This window comes from Pogona vitticeps, chromosome 10 (assembly GCF_051106095.1).
Source record: "Pogona vitticeps strain Pit_001003342236 chromosome 10, PviZW2.1, whole genome shotgun sequence".
NCBI lineage: Eukaryota > Metazoa > Chordata > Lepidosauria > Squamata > Agamidae > Pogona > Pogona vitticeps.
The window spans coordinates 25,965,406-25,987,179 of NC_135792.1; the positions used below are offsets into that span (position 1 = coordinate 25,965,406).

At 46.3% G+C, this 21,774-nt stretch overlaps 2 protein-coding genes across 2 annotated transcripts in view; both read left to right on the top strand.

The window, feature by feature from the left end:
- Positions 1-578: 578 nt before the first annotated feature.
- Positions 579-10,489, top strand: RFWD3 (ring finger and WD repeat domain 3). Its single transcript, XM_020797853.3, has 12 exons — positions 579-1,047; positions 2,010-2,218; positions 2,818-2,909; positions 3,006-3,206; positions 4,077-4,168; positions 4,683-4,797; positions 5,678-5,906; positions 6,054-6,204; positions 6,437-6,613; positions 7,265-7,479; positions 7,936-8,153; positions 8,786-10,489. The coding sequence occupies exons 1-12, from the start codon at positions 698-700 to the stop codon at positions 8,927-8,929; spliced, it is 2,193 nt and encodes a 730-aa protein (XP_020653512.3). The 5' UTR covers positions 579-697; the 3' UTR covers positions 8,930-10,489.
- A 1,496-nt stretch (positions 10,490-11,985) lies between these two features.
- Positions 11,986-21,774, top strand: part of GLG1 (golgi glycoprotein 1) — a 46,351-nt gene continuing 36,562 nt past the window's right edge. The window contains exon 1 of the mRNA XM_072980816.2: positions 11,986-12,615. Within this exon, the coding sequence (XP_072836917.2) occupies positions 12,178-12,615 (438 nt within the window). The 5' untranslated portion in view covers positions 11,986-12,177. The remainder of the gene's footprint in view (positions 12,616-21,774) is intronic.

Sequence of the window (21,774 nt, forward strand, 5' to 3'; positions counted from 1 at the left end):
CCCCAGCAAGCTGGGTACTCATTTTACCGACCTCGGAAGGATGGAAGGCTGAGTCAACCTTGAGCCGGCTACCTGGGATTTGAACTTTTAATTGAATTTTAATTGTTGTAAGCCTCCCAGAGACCTTTGGGTAGAGTGGGTGGCATATAAATAAATAAATAAATAAATAAATAAATAAATAAATAAATAAATAAATAAATAAATAAATAGATAGCAAATAATACATTGGTGGTAATAAATGCTAAATAATCTACTGTATTAATAGCAATAAATTCACAATGGTGGGGACATAATGATACATCGTAGCATTTCCATCGATTCTCTTCATTCATGGTGCTTGCCACTCTACCATTTAGTCTATGTTCTCAGGGCTCCCGCTTCCGCGCATGCGCTTGTTGACCGAGGCCCTTCTAACCCAACCTTTCTTTTTTCCCCCCCTTGGACCGCGGGCTCACCCTCCGCAAAGGAAACGGACAGTCGCGTGGCCCAATGGGAAGCCGCGAGGGGGGAAGAATTCACCGGCGCCCAATAGGATCCTCGGCTCGCTTTCGCGCCTGTTTTCCCCGGCGGAAGAAGCGGCCAATGGGAGCCCGCGGGGCGGGAGGCGGTGGGGCGCTTGAGAGGACCGGCCGTCGTCGTTGTCGGGGAGGCGGCCCGGAGGCCCGGACGCCTGGGTTCCTCTCGTGAGGGAGCCGAGATGGCCCAGGAAACCGCCATGGACGTGGACCTGCCGCCCGAGGACGGGGAGCCCGAAGAGCCCGGCGCCGCCGCCGCCGCCTCCTCCTCCTCCGCGGCCGCCGCCCCTCAAGAGCCGCCGCTCCCGACACCGCCGGCCGACGAAGTGGCTTCGGGTCCGGATCCGGGGGCCGGGCCGGCCGCTGCCCGCTCCTCCTGGGGGGCCTTCGTGGGGGAGAGGGAGCCGCGGAGGCCGCCTCGAGCCCTCCGGAACGCGCGGGCCCGGAGCCGTCAGGGAGCCCGCGAGGCCGCCGCCGCCGCCGCCGCCTCTTCCTCCTCCTCTTCTTCCTCCCAACGGGCGGCCCGAGGCAGGTGGGTGGCGGAGGGGGATCCCCGGAGGGAATCGCGGGCGGGAATCGAGGAACGGCCGAAGTAATTCGCTGGGGAACTCGTTACTAGGAACGAAGGAAGGAATTGCGTTGTGTGTGTGTGTGTGTGTGTGTGAGAGAGAGAGAGAGAGAGAGAGAGAGAGAGAGTCCAGCCCGGACCAGGTTGGGTCGAGGCCTTGCCCGGGTGTCCTTGGAAGGGGGATCCGAAGGCCATCTAGTCTAGCCCCCACCCCCACTCCAAGGCCTCCCCAAAGGACCCCCCGATCCTGACCCAGGCAAAGGATCAACCGGCAGAGCTTTCCCTTGGGAGATATTAAATCGGTGTGAATGTTGGTTAGCCAGCAGAGCAAAGAGCCGCCCTGGCCCTGTGCGCCTCTCAGTCTCCCCCCCCCCCAATTGTTCTGTCCTCTGGAGCCCTTAAAGGAGGCAGAAGAGGGAGCTTCGATGAGGTTATTAGGGGCGCAGCCATTGGTGGTGGTTGGCCCCATAACCAGCCAGCAACCCCCACAGACCAAGCTATGGGCTGTCAGAGGGCGGGAGGCAGAGCAGCCCTCTTACCTCCGTCTCTTCCTGGGCTGCTCGTTTCTGTCCTCTGGAATGAATGGAGCCACCTTGGCAAATGGTAGGTAATTGGGAAGGTGCCCTGTGTGTGGATAGCTAGGCTCCTGACCGGAATTGTGCTTGGCTTGTCATCTGCCCACCTTGTTGGCAGCTGTGATTCATTCTCTGGATGCCTCCAAAGGCCATGCGATTCTGGCTAGCTTTGAGCGTTGGAGAAAGGCGGCACAGGGCAATGCTTCGATGCAAAGTGCTGGGCGTCATGACTTTGGGGGAGTCGCTATTAGATGCTGGCTTGTGTGGCTTGGAAATGAATGGACGGGGATGAGGCAGCGTTCTTCTGCCTGCTTTGGGCTGTGCTAATGAAACATTTCTTTGGGCGTCCAGGTCCACAGCGCCACTGGACAGCTATTTCCAAGTTGGCAGAACCCAACGCAACTCGCGCATCCTAGCAAGTACCAGTGGGAACAGTTCAGACGACACTGTGGTCCTGAGTGACTCTGACAGCAGTAGCAACAGCGCCGTGGAGGCAGAAGAGGAAGAAGACGAGTCAGCCGGAGCCATTGAAGAGGCATCCGTGGCTGTTCACGTGGAAGGTGTGTCTTGCTTCCACATCTTCCTGTGAAATAACCCACCCTAAATTGACCTCCATAGTTCAGGGTTGCCTGTACACATCTTATGTTCAACACTTTCTGTAGTATGTTTAGGGCAGCCTGCCTCAGAGAAGTATCAAGTTTGTCTTTTCATAATTACTACATGCAATAGCCCAGGCATTGGAGGACCTCAGCAAAGCCAGATAGATGGCTTCATGGCAGGTCAGAGACTTGAAGCTAGGTGTTGCATTGAGGGGGAAATTATTTTGGGGACATGAGTTCCTTACTAATTTACACCGTTTTGTTTGTTTGTTTCATTTTTCTATTGTTATGTCACCTGTTAAAATAGTCTGTAAGCGCCTCTGTCTTTCTTGAGGAGAAGCCTGGCCTCTTTTTAAAAAACCTATGTAGCTATGGGTACATTTTTGGTTGAACTTTTTAAATTCTCTGTACAGATGAATTTGACAGGAACTTGAATTGCATACTTCCTTTGAAATCCCGCAGCTTGTTTGAGAATCTGTAGTCTTTTATTTCTGTGGCATTAAAGACATTCTTGTTCCATCCTTCCGTGTATTCCTGACACATTTGTTTCTCTTCTGCAGTCTCTAGCACAACCCCTATGGAGCCTCCAGGGTATAATTCTGATGAGCCAGAGCACCCTGATACTGGAAGCCTCGCTACCCAGCAAAAGAAGGTGGGAAGAATTAGGAGGTTTGCATCTAGGATGAAGGAGGTTTGCGCTGACCGGGTTCTCATTTGCCTGATCTCTCTCTTTCATCCACTTTTTCAGACGACTCCATTAAAGAGAAGCAGTCTGGCTGCACCTCTTGTTCCTTCAGAGGAGGAGGAGAGCGGTGATACTTGTGCCATTTGCTTTGAAGAGTGGACAAACGCCGGAGACCACCGTCTCTCTGCCCTGCGCTGTGGGCATCTCTTTGGCTACAGTTGCATTGAGAGGTGGCTGAAGGGGCAAGCGGGAAAGTGCCCACAGGTATGAGTTGCCACCTTGTCAAAGACCATTCCCCTGAGAGATCTCAAGGGAAAGGGAATAAACTTGATGGTGGAGGTGGGTGGGAGAGAAGGGGACACGGAAAATCTTTTGCCCAACAGGTCTGCGACTGCAGGCTTGTCCCAGATACCTGCGTTGTTTCAGCAGTATGAGATGCTGAGAATTTGTGGTTTTGCCAAGTATGTTCTTGAAGGATGTGCGTGAATGGTCGCCGATGGATACTGCACCTGCAATAAAGGAAATGCACCAATCTGTTCCACTGTTGAACCGAAACCCCGAGCCTGGAAAGGGATTTTTTGAATCCTTAATGACTTACACAGACCTTCCTTTCTGTAACTGATACTTTCCTGCCTCGTCCTCAGAGTGGCTAATTTCCGTCTGTCAACACATTGTCTCCTTTTCTCTCCCCTTCCTGACCCATTGATTTTCATGCCATTCTTCCTACAACCTCTCTTCTTGTGGTTTGCCTTATGTACATCTATTTTTCACTGCCCTTCTCCTAATTATTTGAGGTTTCTGGGTCTCGGAAAGGATGGCAAATAGTGCCATCATGCACCCAAAGCGATGGCAGTACTTCAAACAAGGCTAGTGTGGAATTGAGTAGGGCCTCTCCAGTTCAGGAGGGGTGGGCTGCAGTAGATTTACCCTTCTCTGTAAGACGCTAGTTGCCTCCTGTTTGATGGTCTGTGTGTGCAAGCAGAAATAGAGTGCTTCTTTAGCTTTGCTTCTGCAAAGACATTTCCTTGACCAGCTGTACCCCTGGTACTGCACTCGTATTTTGTGTCAACCATAGATTTCTGAACAACAGCAGAGGCTGCTTCACATTTGTTCTGTTGTTTTCTTTCTTTCCAGTGCAATAAGAAGGCTAAACGTTCAGACATTGTGGTCCTTTATGCCCGTACTTTAAAGGCATTGGATACCAGTGAACACGAGCATATGAAAAGGTAGGAACTTTCAACCTTCCTGCTCTTTTCTTGAGGAAACAGTACCCACCCTGACCGCCTGGTTTGTCCATCTATTCCGGAGACCTTTCGTACCTTGTGCCTCAAGAAGCTCAGTCTGCACAGGACGTGGATTATCTGTGAAAATAAAGACGACTCATGTCTCAACATCAGAATTTGGCTCAAAGCCTGTTACTAATATATTAAAGGTTTGGGTGTCATACGTGTGGACTAGTTTGCTTCTGAAGCTCCTGTTTGTTTGGAGGGGTTGTAATTGCGTATACTCAAGTCGCAATGAGAGGAGTGTCGTTCTTCTGGACTGGATTTCTTGGGGTCAGGCAAAAGCTTAAGATCTGTTCAGGGGTATCTGTCAAAACTTCAAGAGACCCTTTGTTGAGTTTTGCCTGGAAGTGTCAGTAGTAGGGAGAAAGGCAAGTTGGTGAATAAGCTTCCATGAGGCTGCATGTTTTGAATCTGGTCCAGTAAATACGGCATCCGTCTTATTTTCTTTCTGCAGCTCCTTAGAAAAGGAGCAAACGTTGCGAAGGAAGGCAGAACTGGAATCAGCCCAGAGTCGCCTTCAGCTGCAAGTCCTGACCGATGAGTGCAGTAAACTTCGGCAGCAAGTTCAGGTGGGTTTAGGCGCAGCTTGTTCATGCAATGAGTGATACATCTCTTCCCACCAGTTCTTCCAAAGGAACTCAGTCTGCCCATTGATTAGGAAGCACCTTATATCCCACTCTGTTTGCTGGCGGGGTGGGGGAGAGAATAACAATATATGACCTCTTTCTTCCCTGATCTTGGCAGAATTTGAATGTGTAAGCCAAAGATTTTCAATAAGAAGTGAGAGCAGGAAATTGTAATATTTCCCTTGCCAGATGTGGACTGGGAAGGGCAGGGTTCAAATTCTTCCTTGGCCGTTAGTTCTCTAAGTTACTTTGGTGGCTCCGTTCTCTGTAATCCTCAGGTCACAAATATTTCCTTGTACCACTTATAAAATACGCTGATTGTGTTGGGTATGTGTTGTTCCCAAAATCAGCAACAGTGTGCCTCTTATTGCTGTGGAGCACGAGAGGCTTTATGTATTTGGGTTTTGTGCATACCAGCCTGCATCATCCTGTCAGTTCTCCCCATCTCAAGGCATATGAAGGGAGCAGTATACCCTCAACTTTACCTGGCCAAGGAAGAAATAATAATAAAGACTTCACAAGAAACAGAACTGAAGAGACCAATGTTGGCTCAAAACCTGCCTAGCCCAGGAGCCATTGTACAGAGTGAAGGATGCTACCTTGTTAGAGAGATAGGTATTTATAAACTTGCCGGAAGGAGCAGTTAGACTGACTGAACTGTTGCACACTGAGGGGCTTCTGGATCTGGAGTCCTTCTTGTTCTGTGACCAAAACAATGAGCCTGTTGGTCCTAACTTATTAAGGGGTAAAGGCTCATGAAAGCATCCAGTACTTTGAAATATTGTTGTGATGTCTTTCTCCCGTCCAACTTTCTGTCCTGCAGGAGCTGAAGGCATTGATGGCCCGGCATAATACCAGTTCTTCTCAACAGCCCAGCAGTTCTCGCTCGTGTTTCCCAGGCTGCCTCTCCCCCAGCCCAGACCAGCACAAGTATCACTTCGAGAGAGCCTTTCTGGTGTCCCAGGTCGGCAACTGCCGGGTCATGGCATACTGTGACCCGCTGAGCTGCCTTGTGGTGTCGCAGCCTTCCCCGCAAAACACGCTCATTCCTGGTGAGTGGCTGGCCGTACATAGCAAGTCCCTGAATGTTGTCAATGGGAGGGAGGGAGGGTGTCTTTTGCAAGCTCACTCAGGCCCAAGGGTGGAGGTCCAGGGCAGCTGGGCGTCAGCAGTTTGACCCATTTTGCTTCGTGTTCCAGGCTGTGGCATTAAAATGATGAGTGCTGTCAACCTGAAGAGCAGCCAGTACGTCCCCATTCACAACAAGCAGATCCGGGGTCTGGCCTTCAGCAACCGCGCAGACGGCCTGCTGTTATCTGCCGCTTTGGACCACACTCTTAAACTCACAAGGTGAGTTTAATGCAGAGGCGGTGGGAAAGCTGCTTTCTCCTCACGGCTCGGGAGTCGGCGTAAGGTCTTGTTTGCAAGTGACCGCTGATTTCTCTAGAGGAGTGCCATCTGAGCTCTGCTCTTGCCCTTGCAGCTGGGTATTTGCTGGGGAGGGCGGGCCAAGGGGAGAATGCGAAAAGTCACAGGTCGAGGCGTATGTTGAAGTGACCGAGGTCCTTGGCCCTTCTCTCAGCTTGACAACAAACACGGTGGTGCAGACGTACAATGCTGGCCGCCCTATCTGGAGCTGCTGCTGGTGTCTTGATGACACCAACTACATCTACGCTGGACTGGTCAATGGTTCCGTGTTGGTTTATGATCTGCGAGACACAAGTGCTCATGTGCAGGAACTTGCTCCGCAAAAGTCCAGGTAAAGCTGCAGCCTCATCTAGTTCTCTTGTGTTCTGTGGCTTGAGACTATGATAGATTATCAGTGGCTATAGGAAAGTAGGTGCCACTCTAAACATTGTTCTTAATTTGTAACAGCTTGCATCTCTGAATTATTTTTATTTGCCCAGTATTTGGGGCTTTAGAGAGAAACATTAACTGATGTGACTCAGGGTGAAGACCTGCGATATGGCAAGAGTGAAGCTTAGTAATTTTATCCAGAACTCACTTCCAGTTCTTGATGCCTCGAATAGGGCTTCTTGGCTGTTTAAATGATTCCTAGTCACTCTGTGGGATCACAGGAACAAGCCACAAAGAGACCTAATTGCTCATACAGTGGTACTTGTATTGATGACTTCCGGGGTGGGGGGCTGTTGAGTGATGTGCAAGCCAACCCTAATTATTTCCCACAGGAGTCACTTCTAGAGTGTTCGCGGTTCTTTCCAGAGAAAGCTAAATGCTCTCCCATTGATAGTCCTTGACAGAATTCATGTGAGAAAGAAGGATGGAACATTGCTTTCCCATTCTGAGGCTTCCCCATTGGTGCTGTTGAGGCTCACACTGTGAGATGAGCAGGGAGGGTGGCATTGCCTAAGAGGGCAGGCTCTTGCTTCTCTCTCTCTGTCCCGCCCAGGTGCCCTGTGGTCTCCTTGTCTTATCTTCCTCGGATGGCCTCTGCCTCCTTGCCCTACGGAGGGCTGGTCTCGGGGACTCTGGAAGGTGCCTGCTTTTGGGAACAGAAGGCCAACAGCTCCTACCGGCCTCATCACCTCCTCCTGGAGCCCGGAGGTTGCATTGACCTTCAGACAGAGGCTACCACACGGCACTGCCTTGCAACGTTCAGGCCCAGTAAGTTGGCCAATGTAAATGTTAAGGCTGGGCTCTTATACCTGGTTTGAGCACTCGGCTTCTGGTGTGGCCATTTGGACTCCCCAAAGTAAGGGCATATGTTTCTTTTCCATTAAGAAAAGAAACCCTCATTTGCGCCCGTGGTAGTTGCAGCCCCGGCTTTTCCTTTCCTTTTGTAATATTAGTCATTTAATAGTATTCCATGTGTTTGTAAACCAACTCTCCAGCCAACCATCCAAATTACATTGAGATGATTGGGCAGTAAGAGTAAAGTCACTCTCACAAATGGGCCAGGGACATTTTATTCATCAGTATAAAGTGGGAGGGTAAGTATCACCTGAGTTCAGGGCCTCTCTAGAAACTTGGCATTTCCCAGAAGGGGACGAAGAGGGTCTGTGCTTAAGCCTGAGCACAGTCTGAGTTGGGTTCTCTCACCTCTTCCCTTTCACCCCACAGATAGAAGCCACAACTGCTTGAGATGTGTGGTCATGGAGCTGACCTCCACACCGCTGGCAGACGGGGCGGACGATGTCATCTGTTCATGTCGCCCGGTGCAGACTCTTATTGCGGGTCCAACATGCAAACTCTTGACCAAAAATGCCATCTTCCAAAGTCCTGAAGATGATGGTAGCATTCTTGTGTGCGCTGGGGATGAAGCTTCAAATTCTGCTATGGTACGGCTTTCTTTTTTAGAGAAAAGTAGAGAACTGTTGATGTCTCTGTGGAAGCCCTGGGCTGGTGGATTGGTGCTTTAGCTGTTTTTTTTTAACTCCCATGCCTTTAAGACAGTGTCTTGTTCCCAAGACCTCAGAGTGGGTGTGGCCATGGAGGAAGAGCTTAAGCTGTCCTTCTTGTGAGAAGGCTGCAGCTCAGGGGTGGGCAGACTTCAGATGTGTGCAGTCTGCTCTGAGACCCAGAGTCCATCAACTGGATCCAGGGCAAAACAGTGAGCAGACACAGAAGAGCAGAACAGAAGAGCAAGCGCAGCCCAGGGATTCATTTCCATTGGGTGTACAAATGTTCACAGACAAATTTACACAGCATACATCAGTGTCTCTGGAGTGCTTTCTCAGAGCAGAGCCTTCAGCCATCTCTTTCTTAAACGTGGGGAGGGAGGAGGCTAGGCACAGCATAGTGAGAAGGTTGGTGCCACTGTCAAGAAGGCCCGACTTCTCATTAACAGTTTTCTGGCCTCCTTCAGAGTGGCCACCTAGAGAAGCATCCCCTGGGAGGATCTGGTGGAGCAGCTAGATGACTTTGGGAAAAGGCACTCCAAAATAAAACCCCTTTTCTATTTATTCTGCAGCTTTGGGATGCAGGGAGTGGTTCTCTCTTGCAGAAACTCTCAGCGGACCTTCCTGTATTAGACGTCTGCCCCTATGAGGTGAATCGGAACAGCTTCCTTGCTACGTTGACTGAGAAAATGGTGAAAATTTACAAGTGGCAGTGACTGTCTGCAATGTGCTTCTTCTGGGTGCTGATCTCTCCACAGAGCCAATTTCCTGCAAGCCAGCTTCATTCCTAACTCGGTATTAGCTGCCTTGGAAATGAGAGTGGGCTCTCCCAGCATTGCTGTATAAGCAAAACGTGGCATCTCAGGTTAACGCCATTCACCCTGTACACCTGCCAAGCCCACGCTTGTGTTCCCCACTACTGGCTTTTATTTATACAGTTATTTGTCCTTGGTCTTCCAACAAGCTGTTGGATCTTATCAGAGTATTACTGTTCTGGGGAGATTATGGATTGAAAGAGTCATTTGCCCATCAGTGTAAGAAATTTGTTTGGAAGTTATCATTGACACTTGTGAAAACTAGATGAAGATCATCTGCTCTGTCCCTGGATGCCTGTAGTGCGCGTGGTGCTCCTCAGGTTGCTTCTTCTCTGTTGTGTAAGGAGCTGAGGGCAGTTTGCATTTCTCCTGTAGCCTGAGCTATCCAGAAGAAGATGGGAACTTTTCTGGAATGAGCTCTTCCTGTGAACTGCTTCCTGGTCAGGATGGGGTTTGGTCACCGGCTGCTAAATTACATGTTGAATAGAAAAACATAATTGTGGCTTAGTGAAAAATCAACCACTTTAGGTATAAACCTTAGCTTTTAAGACCAAGCCGTGTTTTAGGAGATGGGTGGAAGACCTGCAGAGAAAACTGGATGGGATGTTAAGGATGAAGTCGTGTTAGAAATCTACTAGCTCTTCAGGGGAAAACGTGTCTTCCTGAGCAGGTTTGTAATTCATCTTACAGTATGAGTTAAAGTGGCATGATATGTTTAATTCTAAAATTTTGTGGAGGACTAGTAGTCTAGACGGGGTGAGTTGCAACTTAAGTTTGAAAACCTTCCTTAGCTTTGCCTGAAGCGGGTGGACATGGCATCTTTTTTGTGCTTCTTCAGCTGATGGATCGCTGTCTTAAACCAGACCACCATTTCTTAGGTTGAACTCAGTCTTCTGTCTAAAATTATATATGCTTCTATTCAGCTTTCCTTAGTTTTGTGTAGTGGTCCTGTTTCCCTTGTTGTGTCTTTTTTAAATACTACAGGAAATATGTAACTTATGGTTTTCTCAGATGGCAAAACTTTCCATTGCAGTGCCAGATTAAAAAGTGCAAAACTGTGATTCATAGGTAAGTTTAAAAAAACAGGGAGAGGTGTTGGACTGGTGGATCACATAATCTTGAGGAAACTGTGCTTTCTGTAACTGATATCAGATTGGGTTTTCCACATGGTAAGTTTAACTGCCATGTTTTGGGAAGAAATGTGGAACTTCACTGCTGGCTAAAAGCTGACTTTATGCCGTCTCCATCTAGGTAAAGAGAGTGAGTTACTCTCTCTCTCTGTATCTGTGTGTCTGCTGTGAGCCCTAGAATGGAGAACGTGCAGCCATTCAGCTTTTAACAGAATATCTTTCACTTTATATTAAAGTACATGACATGGAGCAAAATGTAAGTTTTCTGTTGGAATTGGGATTACTGTGAATTTTTGTATAATAAAGACATCTCTTTTATCAAACACTCAAATGGGGCATGTTTTGAGACTATGTAGTTTGTGGCTATTTAACATTGCAGCCAGTTGCAGAACCTGCAACATGTGACACTCGGCTTTGTGGGGCTTGTGAAGGAGTGGTATATCATGAGATTTTAGCTGAGGCTGTGTTAAAACCTTCACTTAACTGCTTATGAGGATAGGAGGTGCAGGTTGGGACTTCCCTGTGTAAATACTGTACTTTTCTTCCCGATTACTGCTCGTATAGTGACTCATGCAAGGACTTGGGTGCTGTAAGTGCAGCCATGTGTCATTCTTATCTCATGTTGAGGGCAGGGTGGATCAAAATCAATGATTTTTAAAAATGAAATTGATTTAAATAAAAACATCTTTTTGATTTAAACTGTCAAAACTTGATTTTAAAATTTTAAATATTGATTTAAATTGTGATTTAAATCCACCCTGGTTGAGGAGGGTAGGTGGTACTCTTTCATACATAGCTTTCAAGGTTTTTCTTGCGTGTGTATGTGACACACCCAGATTTCCAGGTGGCAAAAGTGAGTGCTTCTTTCAATTTGCATGAACCATGGGAGTGGTATGCAGGGTTACCCTCAGACTTGTAGAAGGAGATGGAAAGTTTAAACTTAACAAGGAGACCAGCCACTAAACAGAAAAATGACAATCACTGTCATTTTTGCAATGGGTGGAAGGAAGGGGAAGGGATGTGTGTGGGCAGGGATGACATGCACAGCTTTCTCATTGTTGGGCCAATTTTTCGGCTGTGGGCAGCCCTCCCTGCGTGAGAAGGAGATGCTTTGAAAGAATGAATCCGTGCCGGCAAAGGCCTCAAGTGGAGAAGCAGCCGGTGTGGAAGATGCCAAAAGGTGGAAATGCGTGTGGATTCTCGAGCAATATTTTGGTAGCACTTTGCTAGTGAGGTGTACAGCACGAGTCTGATTTTTGAACTATGAGAAGGGAGAGAAAATTGATGATCCACAGGGTCCCTTCCAACTCTGTAGTTCTAAGGTGATGATGATGATGATTGCAGTTGTTCATCCAGTGCTAAGCAGCAAGCATGCAGGCTGCCTGGTAACTGTCTGCCCCGTCCCACTTGAGTTCTGTAAAAATAGTTCTTGATTTTGCATCTCTGCACATGCAAGTCACCCTATGGAGATCTGTACCTATTAATTCCCCTCCTTTTTGATGATATGCAATGCACCATTTTGCCTGCAGAGGAAATAAATGAGTTTCCAATAATAAATCTTGTCTATAAAATAACATTTTTTTTCGCCCCTTGGGATGGTGAGTTCTGGGCCACGAAGGCTCCCTCTTAAAGCAAGGGAAAAAGGGAGGGGTCGCTCCTGCTCCACCGCCAGCAGGTCCAGAAGCCATTGGGATGCAGCGTCGGTTGCTAGGCGACGGGAGCACGGGGAGAGGGCCGCCGTTCCGGTCCTCTTCCCGTAAGGAACCTCTAGGGGGCGCGGCATCCCCTCTCCTTCTGGCCGAGCGCTGACATCATCGGTCCGGGGGTGGGGTTCGGCTCGCGCAGGCGCGTCAGGAGGAGGGGGCGGGCCAAAGAGACGGCGAGAGTGAGAAGGCGGCTGGGGTGGAGGTGGGTCGGTGGGCGTCCCCTTCTGCGGCGGCGCGGCTGCGCGCGCACCCGTGGGGCGGGGTCTCGGGGCGTCCGGGCCGGGCCGAGGCGAGCGGAGGAGTCGCATCCAAGATGGCGCCGTGCGGACGTGTCCGAGGCCGGAGTGGCGGCGGCGGCGGCCGGCCGGGCCCTTCCCTCCTCGTCCCGCCGCTTTTCTTCTCCTCCCTGCTCGTGTTGGCGGCGGCTGTCGGCCCGGGCCTGGCCCAGCCCCAGCCGCCTCAGGTCGCGGGCAGGGCGGCCGCTCTGGGGTCACCCCAGCAGCCGCCACAGCAGCAGCAGCAACCGCCGCAGCCGCCGGAGTCGCGGCCTCAACCGCCTCAGCCCGGGCTGGCGGCCGGCGCGGGAGCGGGACGAGGGCCGTCGGGCCGCGGCGGCTCCTCCTCCTCCTCGTCGGGCGGCTGGAAGCTGGCGGACGAGCCGGTGTGCCGCGAGGACGTGTCCCGCGTCTGCCCGAAACACACCTGGGCCAACAACCTGGCCGTCCTCGAGTGCCTGCAGGACGTGAGGGAGGTGAGAGGGGGAAAGAGAGGGACGGGGACGCCCGCGGGGGGCTGGGGGTGGCCGGCAAGGCCAGGCCGAAGGGAAATGGCGCCTCTCCACCCACCCTCCTCACAACACACAGTTATAATAAGGACCCCTCACAACACACAGACACACACAATAGGGACCCCCTCGTAACATTTGCATAATAGGGACCCCTCACAACACACACTTATCATAGCGAGCCCCTACAACTTTTATAAATAGGGACCCCTCACAACATACATTTGTAATAGGGACCCCCAACCCAGTCAGTTGGGCCCATGGCGAGGGGGGGGGAGAGAAACCCTCTTCTCTCCCCCTCCCCCCAAGGGAGTGGGGGAGGGCAAAAATATGGTGGCCCCTTAAAGACTAGCAATTATAGTTTAATGTGAGCTTTCATTGACCAAATCCACTTCATCAGATGGATGGAAACAGAATGAAATGGAGATGAAATGCGAATGTTGCTGTTTGTGGGAACCAGGCCTGTGTTTGTTTTAGGGTCCTATTGTAAAAATACTTCTAGAAGGCAGAAAACCGACATCAGGTGTGAGCAGAGATGAGAAGTGAGGGGAGAAGAGAGAGGAGGGGTGTGTGTTTGTGGGTGGGTTTGGAGAGGCAATTAAACCGCAAGAGGGAAAAAGAAATAGTGAAAGAAGTTGGCAGAGGAATCCTGTGTTTCAGTGTAGGGCATTACTTTATATGTTTCAACCTTACAGTAAAGAAAATAAGTGGCGGTGGATAACAGAAGGTGTCACATTTGGTAGTGGTTTAAGAAACCGAATGTGTGTGTTGTGGGTACTTCCTTCCTCAGCTCTCCCTGTGGAGAAGTGAATCTAAGGGAGAGCAAAGTTTTATTTTGTGACATATTTGAGTTGCAGTGCCTGGAAAGCTCCTCTTTTGCAAAAAAAGGGCTTGCTGGGGATGTTGCAGGCGTGATGTTTATTGAATTGGTAGTGCCGGGAATTGACTTTGTCTGACTCTCTTTCTCTCTCACACACACACACATATGCACACATCTACCCTTTTATTTTTTTGCCTGATACACCTACTTTTTGTTTTTATTGAACCACTGAGAAAAAAAGACGTACAAAAACTGCAAGCTGCCATGAGTAAAATCCCATTCCCTCTGAGGGAGGGGGATTGTACTCAGGGACGTTTGCTATTTGTGTGATTTGTTTCAGTGGTTCAGTAAAGCTGTCACCTGACTCTTGCTTTTTGTAGGCCTGAACCGTGTGGCCTTTTCCTAATTCATTCCACAACGTTTTATTTTGTACTTGCTGTGCAAGAGATCATTCTCTGGTCTTCAGTTTTGACAAGAAAATCCCAGAAGTTTTCTTGACAATCCTAACTTTTTTTTTAAATCACTGCAGAAAACCAGAAAATAAAATGGTCTTCAAAGCTATAACTGGGTTGATGTGGGTTGGCAATAGCAGGAAATCAACAAAAACAAGTGTTCTGTGGCACTCTCAGGACTGCTTTAGTTCAGTGGGAGCATTTGTGGGTTACCTGACAGCCCACTTTGGCAGGCAGGAGCAATGTGTCTGAAGAAGTGGATTGCAAATCCACCAAAAGTTTGTATTGAAAAGATTGAATAGCCTTGGAAATTAAGTAATAGCTTCTTGCGTTTTAATTATCTCTTCCCCCTCCCTTTTCTGCCTGAGGCAGTTGCCTCACTCTTTTTAACAAGAGGGGTCAGCCCTGTGGTTGTGGTTAGGGGTGGAAAGAAATGACAGTAATGATTTCCAGCAGACAGTAGAACATAGGAGAGGTGGCAGGCATAGTGGTCTGTGGCATGATGGAAGGAGCATGTACTTCCTGTGACATAGTTGTGAAAACATGTCTGTTTCTTTTAGCATCTTACTCCCTTGCTATTTCCTCGAGCAGCCAAGGGACAAAACCTAGGGTAGGGCTCTGGGTAGAAGCACACGTGGCTATTTTATAATGGAGCTCCAGGAACATGGAACAGAAGGCACAGGGGCTCCACCCCGCTTTTCATGGCTCACATATGAGGCACAGGTGAAGTACACTTCATATGAGGGAGGATCAGAGATGGGAAGGCCTGGAAAACAATGGAAATATTGGGGGGGGGGGGGAGGAGATTCAAGTGAAATCTAAATCTGCATTTTACCCTTATTTCAGCTTGTCTGGCTTTTACTGGTAACCTTGTTTCCTGTCTTTCATTTTAATTTAATTTTTGTAAAAAATTTTGCAGGAATAGATTAATATTTTTATTTCCAAGAAAATAAAAGCTTCAAGCAGTGTTGATAGGAGGGAAAACACCACTATTGGAGGATATCAGTTTTCATGAATGTATCAGGAGTTTTAAAATGTAGATATTAGGTTTGTTTGAAGAGGTTTTTCTAGTTGTATGTTGAAGCAAGGAGATGAATTATATGTAGGTTAGTGCACTCACGGTTGGCTTACTTTTTGCTCTGAAGTGGATCACTCTTGTCATTTCTTCTCCTGCAGAAGTAGACAACTTGTTCCTATGATTCATGTTTGGCAATATTTCCTCTCCTGTCAGTTGATATAAGGAGGATGAGGGGTATTTTTGATGCTGTATGTAGAAAATCATTAGGGTATGCTTGTACGTGGTCAGATTAGTGACACTTGTGGATTTCAATCACAAAAAAACTGGGGGTTCACTCCATCAGCCCTGGAAAGAGAAAAGATTTGCGTTATGAGATATATATGAAGAAAATCCATCTCTTATTCTAGCTATCATGCGTTAATGGATTGGGTTGTATGTGAATTATTAATTTCTGCCTGTAATAGTTTAACTGTTGTGCCAGCATTTTGACAGGGTCTTCAAGTGACAGCTTATAGACAACATTCAGTTAATCAGTCTGTTAGATATTCAGAATATAGGAATGTGGAGGTACAGTTTCTACTAGAAACGGTTGAAAACTTAGCAAGAGGTAATGGTTTTCATATTTTGTTTGCAAACCAAAAAGCTGTTTGCCTAGAAAAGGTTATTAAGGTGACGTTCTGGGAGGCTGTGTGATGGGCAGCCTGAAAGGGAATGCTGAATCAAGGGAACAGTCCTGTTACTTCAGAGTAGTATTGGATGAGGGGCGATCAGCAGAGCCAGCCTTTTGATCGTGAAGCTGGACTTAGAAATCCTTCTGTGAGAGTAGCAGTTGAACCCTACTGCCTGAGTGAGGAAGAGGAGGACATGCTTCCTGCATGCCATGTGAAATACTGTTTTATCTTGAATGGAAGGAAGGCAAATATTCAGCCTTCACCTCCTCCCTGTACTTGACTTTCAAGACATCAAGGCCTTCTCTCTGAAGCAAGGCATGACATGCTGTTAAACACACTACTTAGCCACCATCAGATAACTCAGAATCCTGTGTTTGAAAGGCCCTTTGTTTCTGTGGGGCTTATTCCATTAAGTGTATTAAGGATGACAGCAGCAAAGGGGGTAGTATTCTCTTCTAATTTCAGTTCACATAGTCCTTGCTTGTAGGGATTAAACTGCATCTTGGTGCATTTTACAAAACCTGTTTGGTGGATTAATGCACAATTGCTCCCCCCCTCCCTTACTTGGAAATCCGTTTCCTTAGTTAACTGCTTTGGCTTTCGCTTCTTGTAACAAACCAAATTTGTTTAGCAATACATGTTTGCTAATTTTAGGTAAGGAATTCGCAGACTCAAAGGCAGTTTCACCTTTTGGTTAAATTGAACTAAGTGAATTTCAGGTGGAAGAATCATCCTTGGACTTGTATTTGCGTTTCACCCCCACCTTGTCATCCTTTGCTGTGCTGTTAAAGGGATCAGGAGGCTAGTGCACACTTCTCCATCATTTCATCCTTTCTGGGAAAGAGAGTTAATTCCAGTCACATATAGCAGAAGTGTTTAAACTGAGCACCAGTTAAATAACATGGCTAGTGTGGGGTGTTCAAGAGGAACAAGAAGACAACATTTCAAGTGGGGTGCAGAAAGTGTGCACAGCCACAAGTTTTGATGATAGTCCAGCAGTCGTTGTGTGATGTGAGGAGTGAGAAGCAGTATTTCTGCAGAGATGCCTCTCTGTGGTGTGGCTGTGCCTTTGCTAGGATGGATCACTGTTCCAGTTCACTGGAGTCTAATTCCAGCAACAGAAGTTAACGTAGGGATAGAGAATAGGTGATCCTCCAGATATTGTTGAAGAAATTATCTTTGACTCTTCGCTATCCTGGCTGGAGTTGTTGGCAGCTGCAGTCCAACAACATAAGGAGGGCAATATTTTTGTCTTCTTTAGCTTAGGGTTTTTATCATGATTTATCAAATTTAGTTTCACCTTGAGCAAAAAACACCATGTGGGACATGATAGGGGTGCACACTTAGGTTGGGTCTTGATTCTTGGTACGTTTATTTAGCACTTTTAAAGCACATCATATGCCTTGTATCACTAATCTGTACAGCAGCCTTGTAAATGTTATTAGCCCCATCATCCACATGGAGGGGCACCTGAGCTCTAATGGCTTACCTGTTGGCCAGGTAATGAATTGCTGAAAGAGATGAGATTCAAATTGGGTACCTGCTGATTCTTAGCTTAGACTGTTCGCTGTTTTGCTGCACCTGTTTGTCTAACTGTGCAGACGTGAATAGTAATGGTGCAGACGTGAATAGTAATTTTTCTTCAAATACCAGAATATATTTTAATATTATTTGCTACTTTCTTATTGCCTTTGTTCGCTAGAGTTCTTGAATCTGAAAGTTCATTCCAGTGTTAATAATGTAGTTGTCAACTTTTGTATCCCATTTCACTCTACTCCTGCAAATATGTGTACATTGGCTGAAATCCTGTTGTGAAGTTATGTTAAAGGTGTTACTTCTGGAAGTGAATTGCTGTAAGTTAAGAAATCCCTGTGCACATTATCTGCCATGTGTTACATACTGAGTTGTACAATCAGCATGCAGCAGGTAATTAATGCTTGTGAAATTTCTTGTTGCAGTTTGTGTTCAAAATTTGTGCCATTTCTGTACCCTGCATGACAGGATTTCAACTGATATGTATAAAACTGTGACTAAACTTGTGCTCAGTGTATATGAAGAAGCAGACTGTCGTCCATGAAATCTTGGAGGACTGCGAGCCTTTGTTTTTGTTATAGGTGCTGAAATAGACTGACACAACAACCTCTGAGAATTACTTGAATAGTTGGGTAATCAGTATACTGAGTGTTACTATTTTAAAAAGATGCCTGGGATGAATAACTGCACAGCTTTGGTAGGATGGAACCAAAGCTTAAAGTAAGCTTTTTACAAAACTTACTGAAAATTAATTGTAGCTGTATTTCATATGCTTGATATGATTCTACTTGCACATGAATAACAAGCACACAATTAAGACATATTTTGTAGTACTCATTTATTTTGCCATCTGTATCCAACAGGGCCTTACCTTGAAATTGTTACTTAGAGAGATTTAGTAATTCTGGAATGTGGCAGGCTTCCTGTACAATCAAAGGCTTTTTCTAGAAAAGCTCTCTGCAACCTATAACTAAGCCGTGCTTTAGTTTTCTGCTCAGTTCTCTGAACAACAGGTTGTTTGAAAAGCTGCTTTGTAAGCATAAGAAAAAAGAGATCTCAATTGAATAGTACTTGTAAGAAGGTGGGATTTCTAGTAATTTAAAAGTTGGGCTACGGAAGCAACTGGCAAATTTTGCAGTGAGAACTTTCATTTTTCCTTTGAAAATTCCATGAAATGCTGTGTCTCATAATTAACGGCAAGCTTTATAAAGTAACATTAAAATGTGCTTATTCCTTCAAAATGTTTCTAGTAAGCATCTAAAATGTTATATAAGAAATAATATTAGAAGGTTACAAAAGTATAAAGACATATACCTATAACTCCATAGTTCAGCCTTCTCCATCCAGGTGTTTTGGACCAACATCCATCACTAGTGGTGAGGGATACTGGCAGTTGTGGTCCTAAGCAGATGGCACATGTCAGACTGGGGTGCCTGCTATAGTTAAAGACCCCAGAGAGTTTTGCAGCTTTTGTTAGAGAAATGTGCAAGGGGAGCACGTTTGCTTGTCTTTCACTCTTGCAATGTGAGGGCTGAAATCCTGTTGCTTACAGGATTTCAGTTGCAACTCTAGTAGGCCCATTGGATCGATGGAAGTTATTCATGTGTAACAGACTTTATGTGCATTCTTACAGAGGTTTCTGGTCCTAGTACAGTTTCTTTTTGCTCACTGGATGCCACTCCTTCACCTGGAAGGACATGCAGTAGACCGTAACCTCGTTGTTGTAGTTACGGTGCAGGCTTCCTGCAGGAGACAAGGAATTTTGGATCTTGCAGAAATGGGTCACATTTTTCTTAATTCAAGCAGTTGGTCATAAAAATTTCAGCTGTTGCACTGCACTAAAATAAATCCTAGCATGTTCAGTGGATTCCTTGTAAAACATTATGAGTGTAATTTGCCTAGTTCAGCAGTGTTTCATTAAAAATATGTCTACCTTTGAAATGCATGATTATGGAATCTGAAAGAAACGTTTACTAACAAGATGCTTTTAAAGAGGGAAGAAGCAACAGGAACAATTGTAGCTGTGATACTAGGGTTAAACAGCTTTCAGACTTTTTGTGTTGTGGATGTACTCATGCTATCCCATGTTGACACCTGTAAAATCTATTGATCATTCGGACTCCCATCTACATGTTTATTTGGGAGTCTCTCCCATTCGATGTGGGTTATGAGTAAATATGTATAGAATTACACTGCACATGTAAATCTATAAATCACTTCCACTATCTTAAATGTCTAGTCATCTGAAAGGAAACTCAGCACAGTTCCCTGCAGTTAAAACACTGCCGGTTTTTATATAGCTCTGGTTTCTTGTCCTTTTCTGTCAGTTTAAAATCCAGTAAGTTCCAGTGACAAACGAGTGCAGATATAAATGGCCTCGAGTTGGTGGCATAATAGCTTCTTGGTTCATTCATGGGAATATGAGCAGATCAGCTGGTGGTGGTGCCAGTTCCTCTGCTTATGAGTAGACTTGTTCTGTCCTTCTGTCTCTTCCTTTGGAAGCCTGGAGATTCATGTGTGTAGGTATCAAAATACTTTTGGGCTGGGATGTCACCCCCAGGGTTTAGTTGCTGGCCTTCAGTGTCAGTCGTCTTTTCACCTGAGATCCATATATAAGAGCTGTTGGGTTCTTTAGATAGAACCTCATCCAGGTGTTCATTGCAGGGAGTAAGAGCTGGGTTCAGGCATGCATGTTACATTCGTGGAAAACCACTGCTCCTGGTTTGAAATGCTAAATCTTCGGAGTTTTTTTTTCTTTTTAAACACATCATATTGTAATGTTGGAACTTCCGGAAAGCTATATCGAAATCTCCTGAGATTGCTTTTGGTAATTTCCTTGAGTGATGCCTATTTTAGTGGAGTTGTGTGGAGTCCCCCATGGAATGAGTGTGGTCTATCAAGCTGGCTCTCTCAAGCATAACTCAATACAGTGCAATCTGATGTCCACTGAAGTTTGCTTATTGGATTGATTCATTCACAGACTGATTAGCTTGACATGCTGCCTTTCTGTCCAAGCACTCACTGCAGTTTGTAGTTCAAAACATGGTACGCCATCAGAGTTGAGATAACCAAAAGAAAACGACATACTGTATAGGGAGAAAAGAAGAACATAAGCACATTCAGATTTTACTGAACTGTTTACCTAATGAGGTTACCTTGTGACACAATCGAACGATTACTGTGAGGGGTGGTTCTGAGAATGGTGGAGCTGGAGTGGGTTCCCTGCAGTGGATTGATGCTTCAGGGGCATCCTTGTTTTGTGTATTCCTTAATTTATATGTGCATTCAGCAGGAGGAGTTCAGGAGGTTGGCTGCAGTCTCTTCAAGAAGGGCAGGCTGTTTAAGAGCATTGCCTTTCCCCTGAAGCTGGGTTAATACTTGCCATCCCTCCATTCTTGTGACTTCAGTGTAATGATAGGTGTGGCCATGAGTCATGTTTCGTGTTTTAATTGCTTTTTCCTGAAAACCCAGCAGCTCCAGTCCTTTCCACCAAGTTAGTTTGAAAAATGAAACTTTGTGTACACATTCCGACCCTGAATTGGATGTCTTGACAACCACATTCCTTAGGGCTTGCTACACTTCATTCCAGTTTTTCTTCATTTATTATTTATTTATTTATTGGATTTATATGCCGCCCATCTTGACAGCCAATTTATTTATTTATTTTATTTATATCCCGCCTATCTAGTCAATAGACCACTCTAGGCGGCGTGTCAGGTTCCAGAAAATCTGGGTGTTGCTACTCTGATATATCAGGGGAGGCAAGGAACAGAACTTTTGAGATGTTCATGTGTTTGCGGATAAATAAATAAAGAGATTTAAGTCCCATTTTTGTGTTAACACTCCATGGATATTATAAACTATGATGAACTCCCAGGTTCTGGGAGGGCTACTCTAACCACTGAGCTACATTGCCCTGCTGATCCTGGAGTGGGGGAGCTCAGGAGAGTGAAATGTCATGCCTAAGGAACCTGCCTGGCCCCGGTATCTCCCAACAACTAGTCTGACTTGACTAAGCAGTGCTTTCAGGAAATAATTTAAAAAAATCACAAGGTTCAGTGCTTAAGATGTTAATGCCAACCCTGCAAAGTAGAACTGACACCACACTCAGAAAAATGCAGACTCTAAAATAGTGTCTGCCTGGAATAATAAATCACATTTTGTTCACTAAAATATGTGTTACATCTCCCCTTCCCCACCTCTTAAATGGCAAACACTAAAGTAGCATTGGTTGCAGCAGCCTATTTAAGGGGTACTGTATCTGTTATTTTACTTGTACAAACCCTGAGACTTGTAATTTTTAATTTCATATTTGTCAGATATATAGTTTTATATGCCAGTTAAGTTATGAATAAAACATGTTGTGCTGCTGAGGTAAACTTAGGATTGAGACAAAGGTAAGTATTTCATATATTTCAGCCCCACCCCAATTTTTGTTCCACCCACCAACCCACTTTGCCCCCTGTGACTCCCACATTTCTGGAAATGCTGCAAGTTTAACTGGGAGCAGTTTCCTGTACTTCAGATTTTCCTAGGCTTAACTCTTGCTAGAGTTTATCTGGGCACTAGTCCTGAGCATCTGTCTCCAGTCACTGTCCTTTTACCTGCAAATGCCAGGGGCTGTCTCTCTTA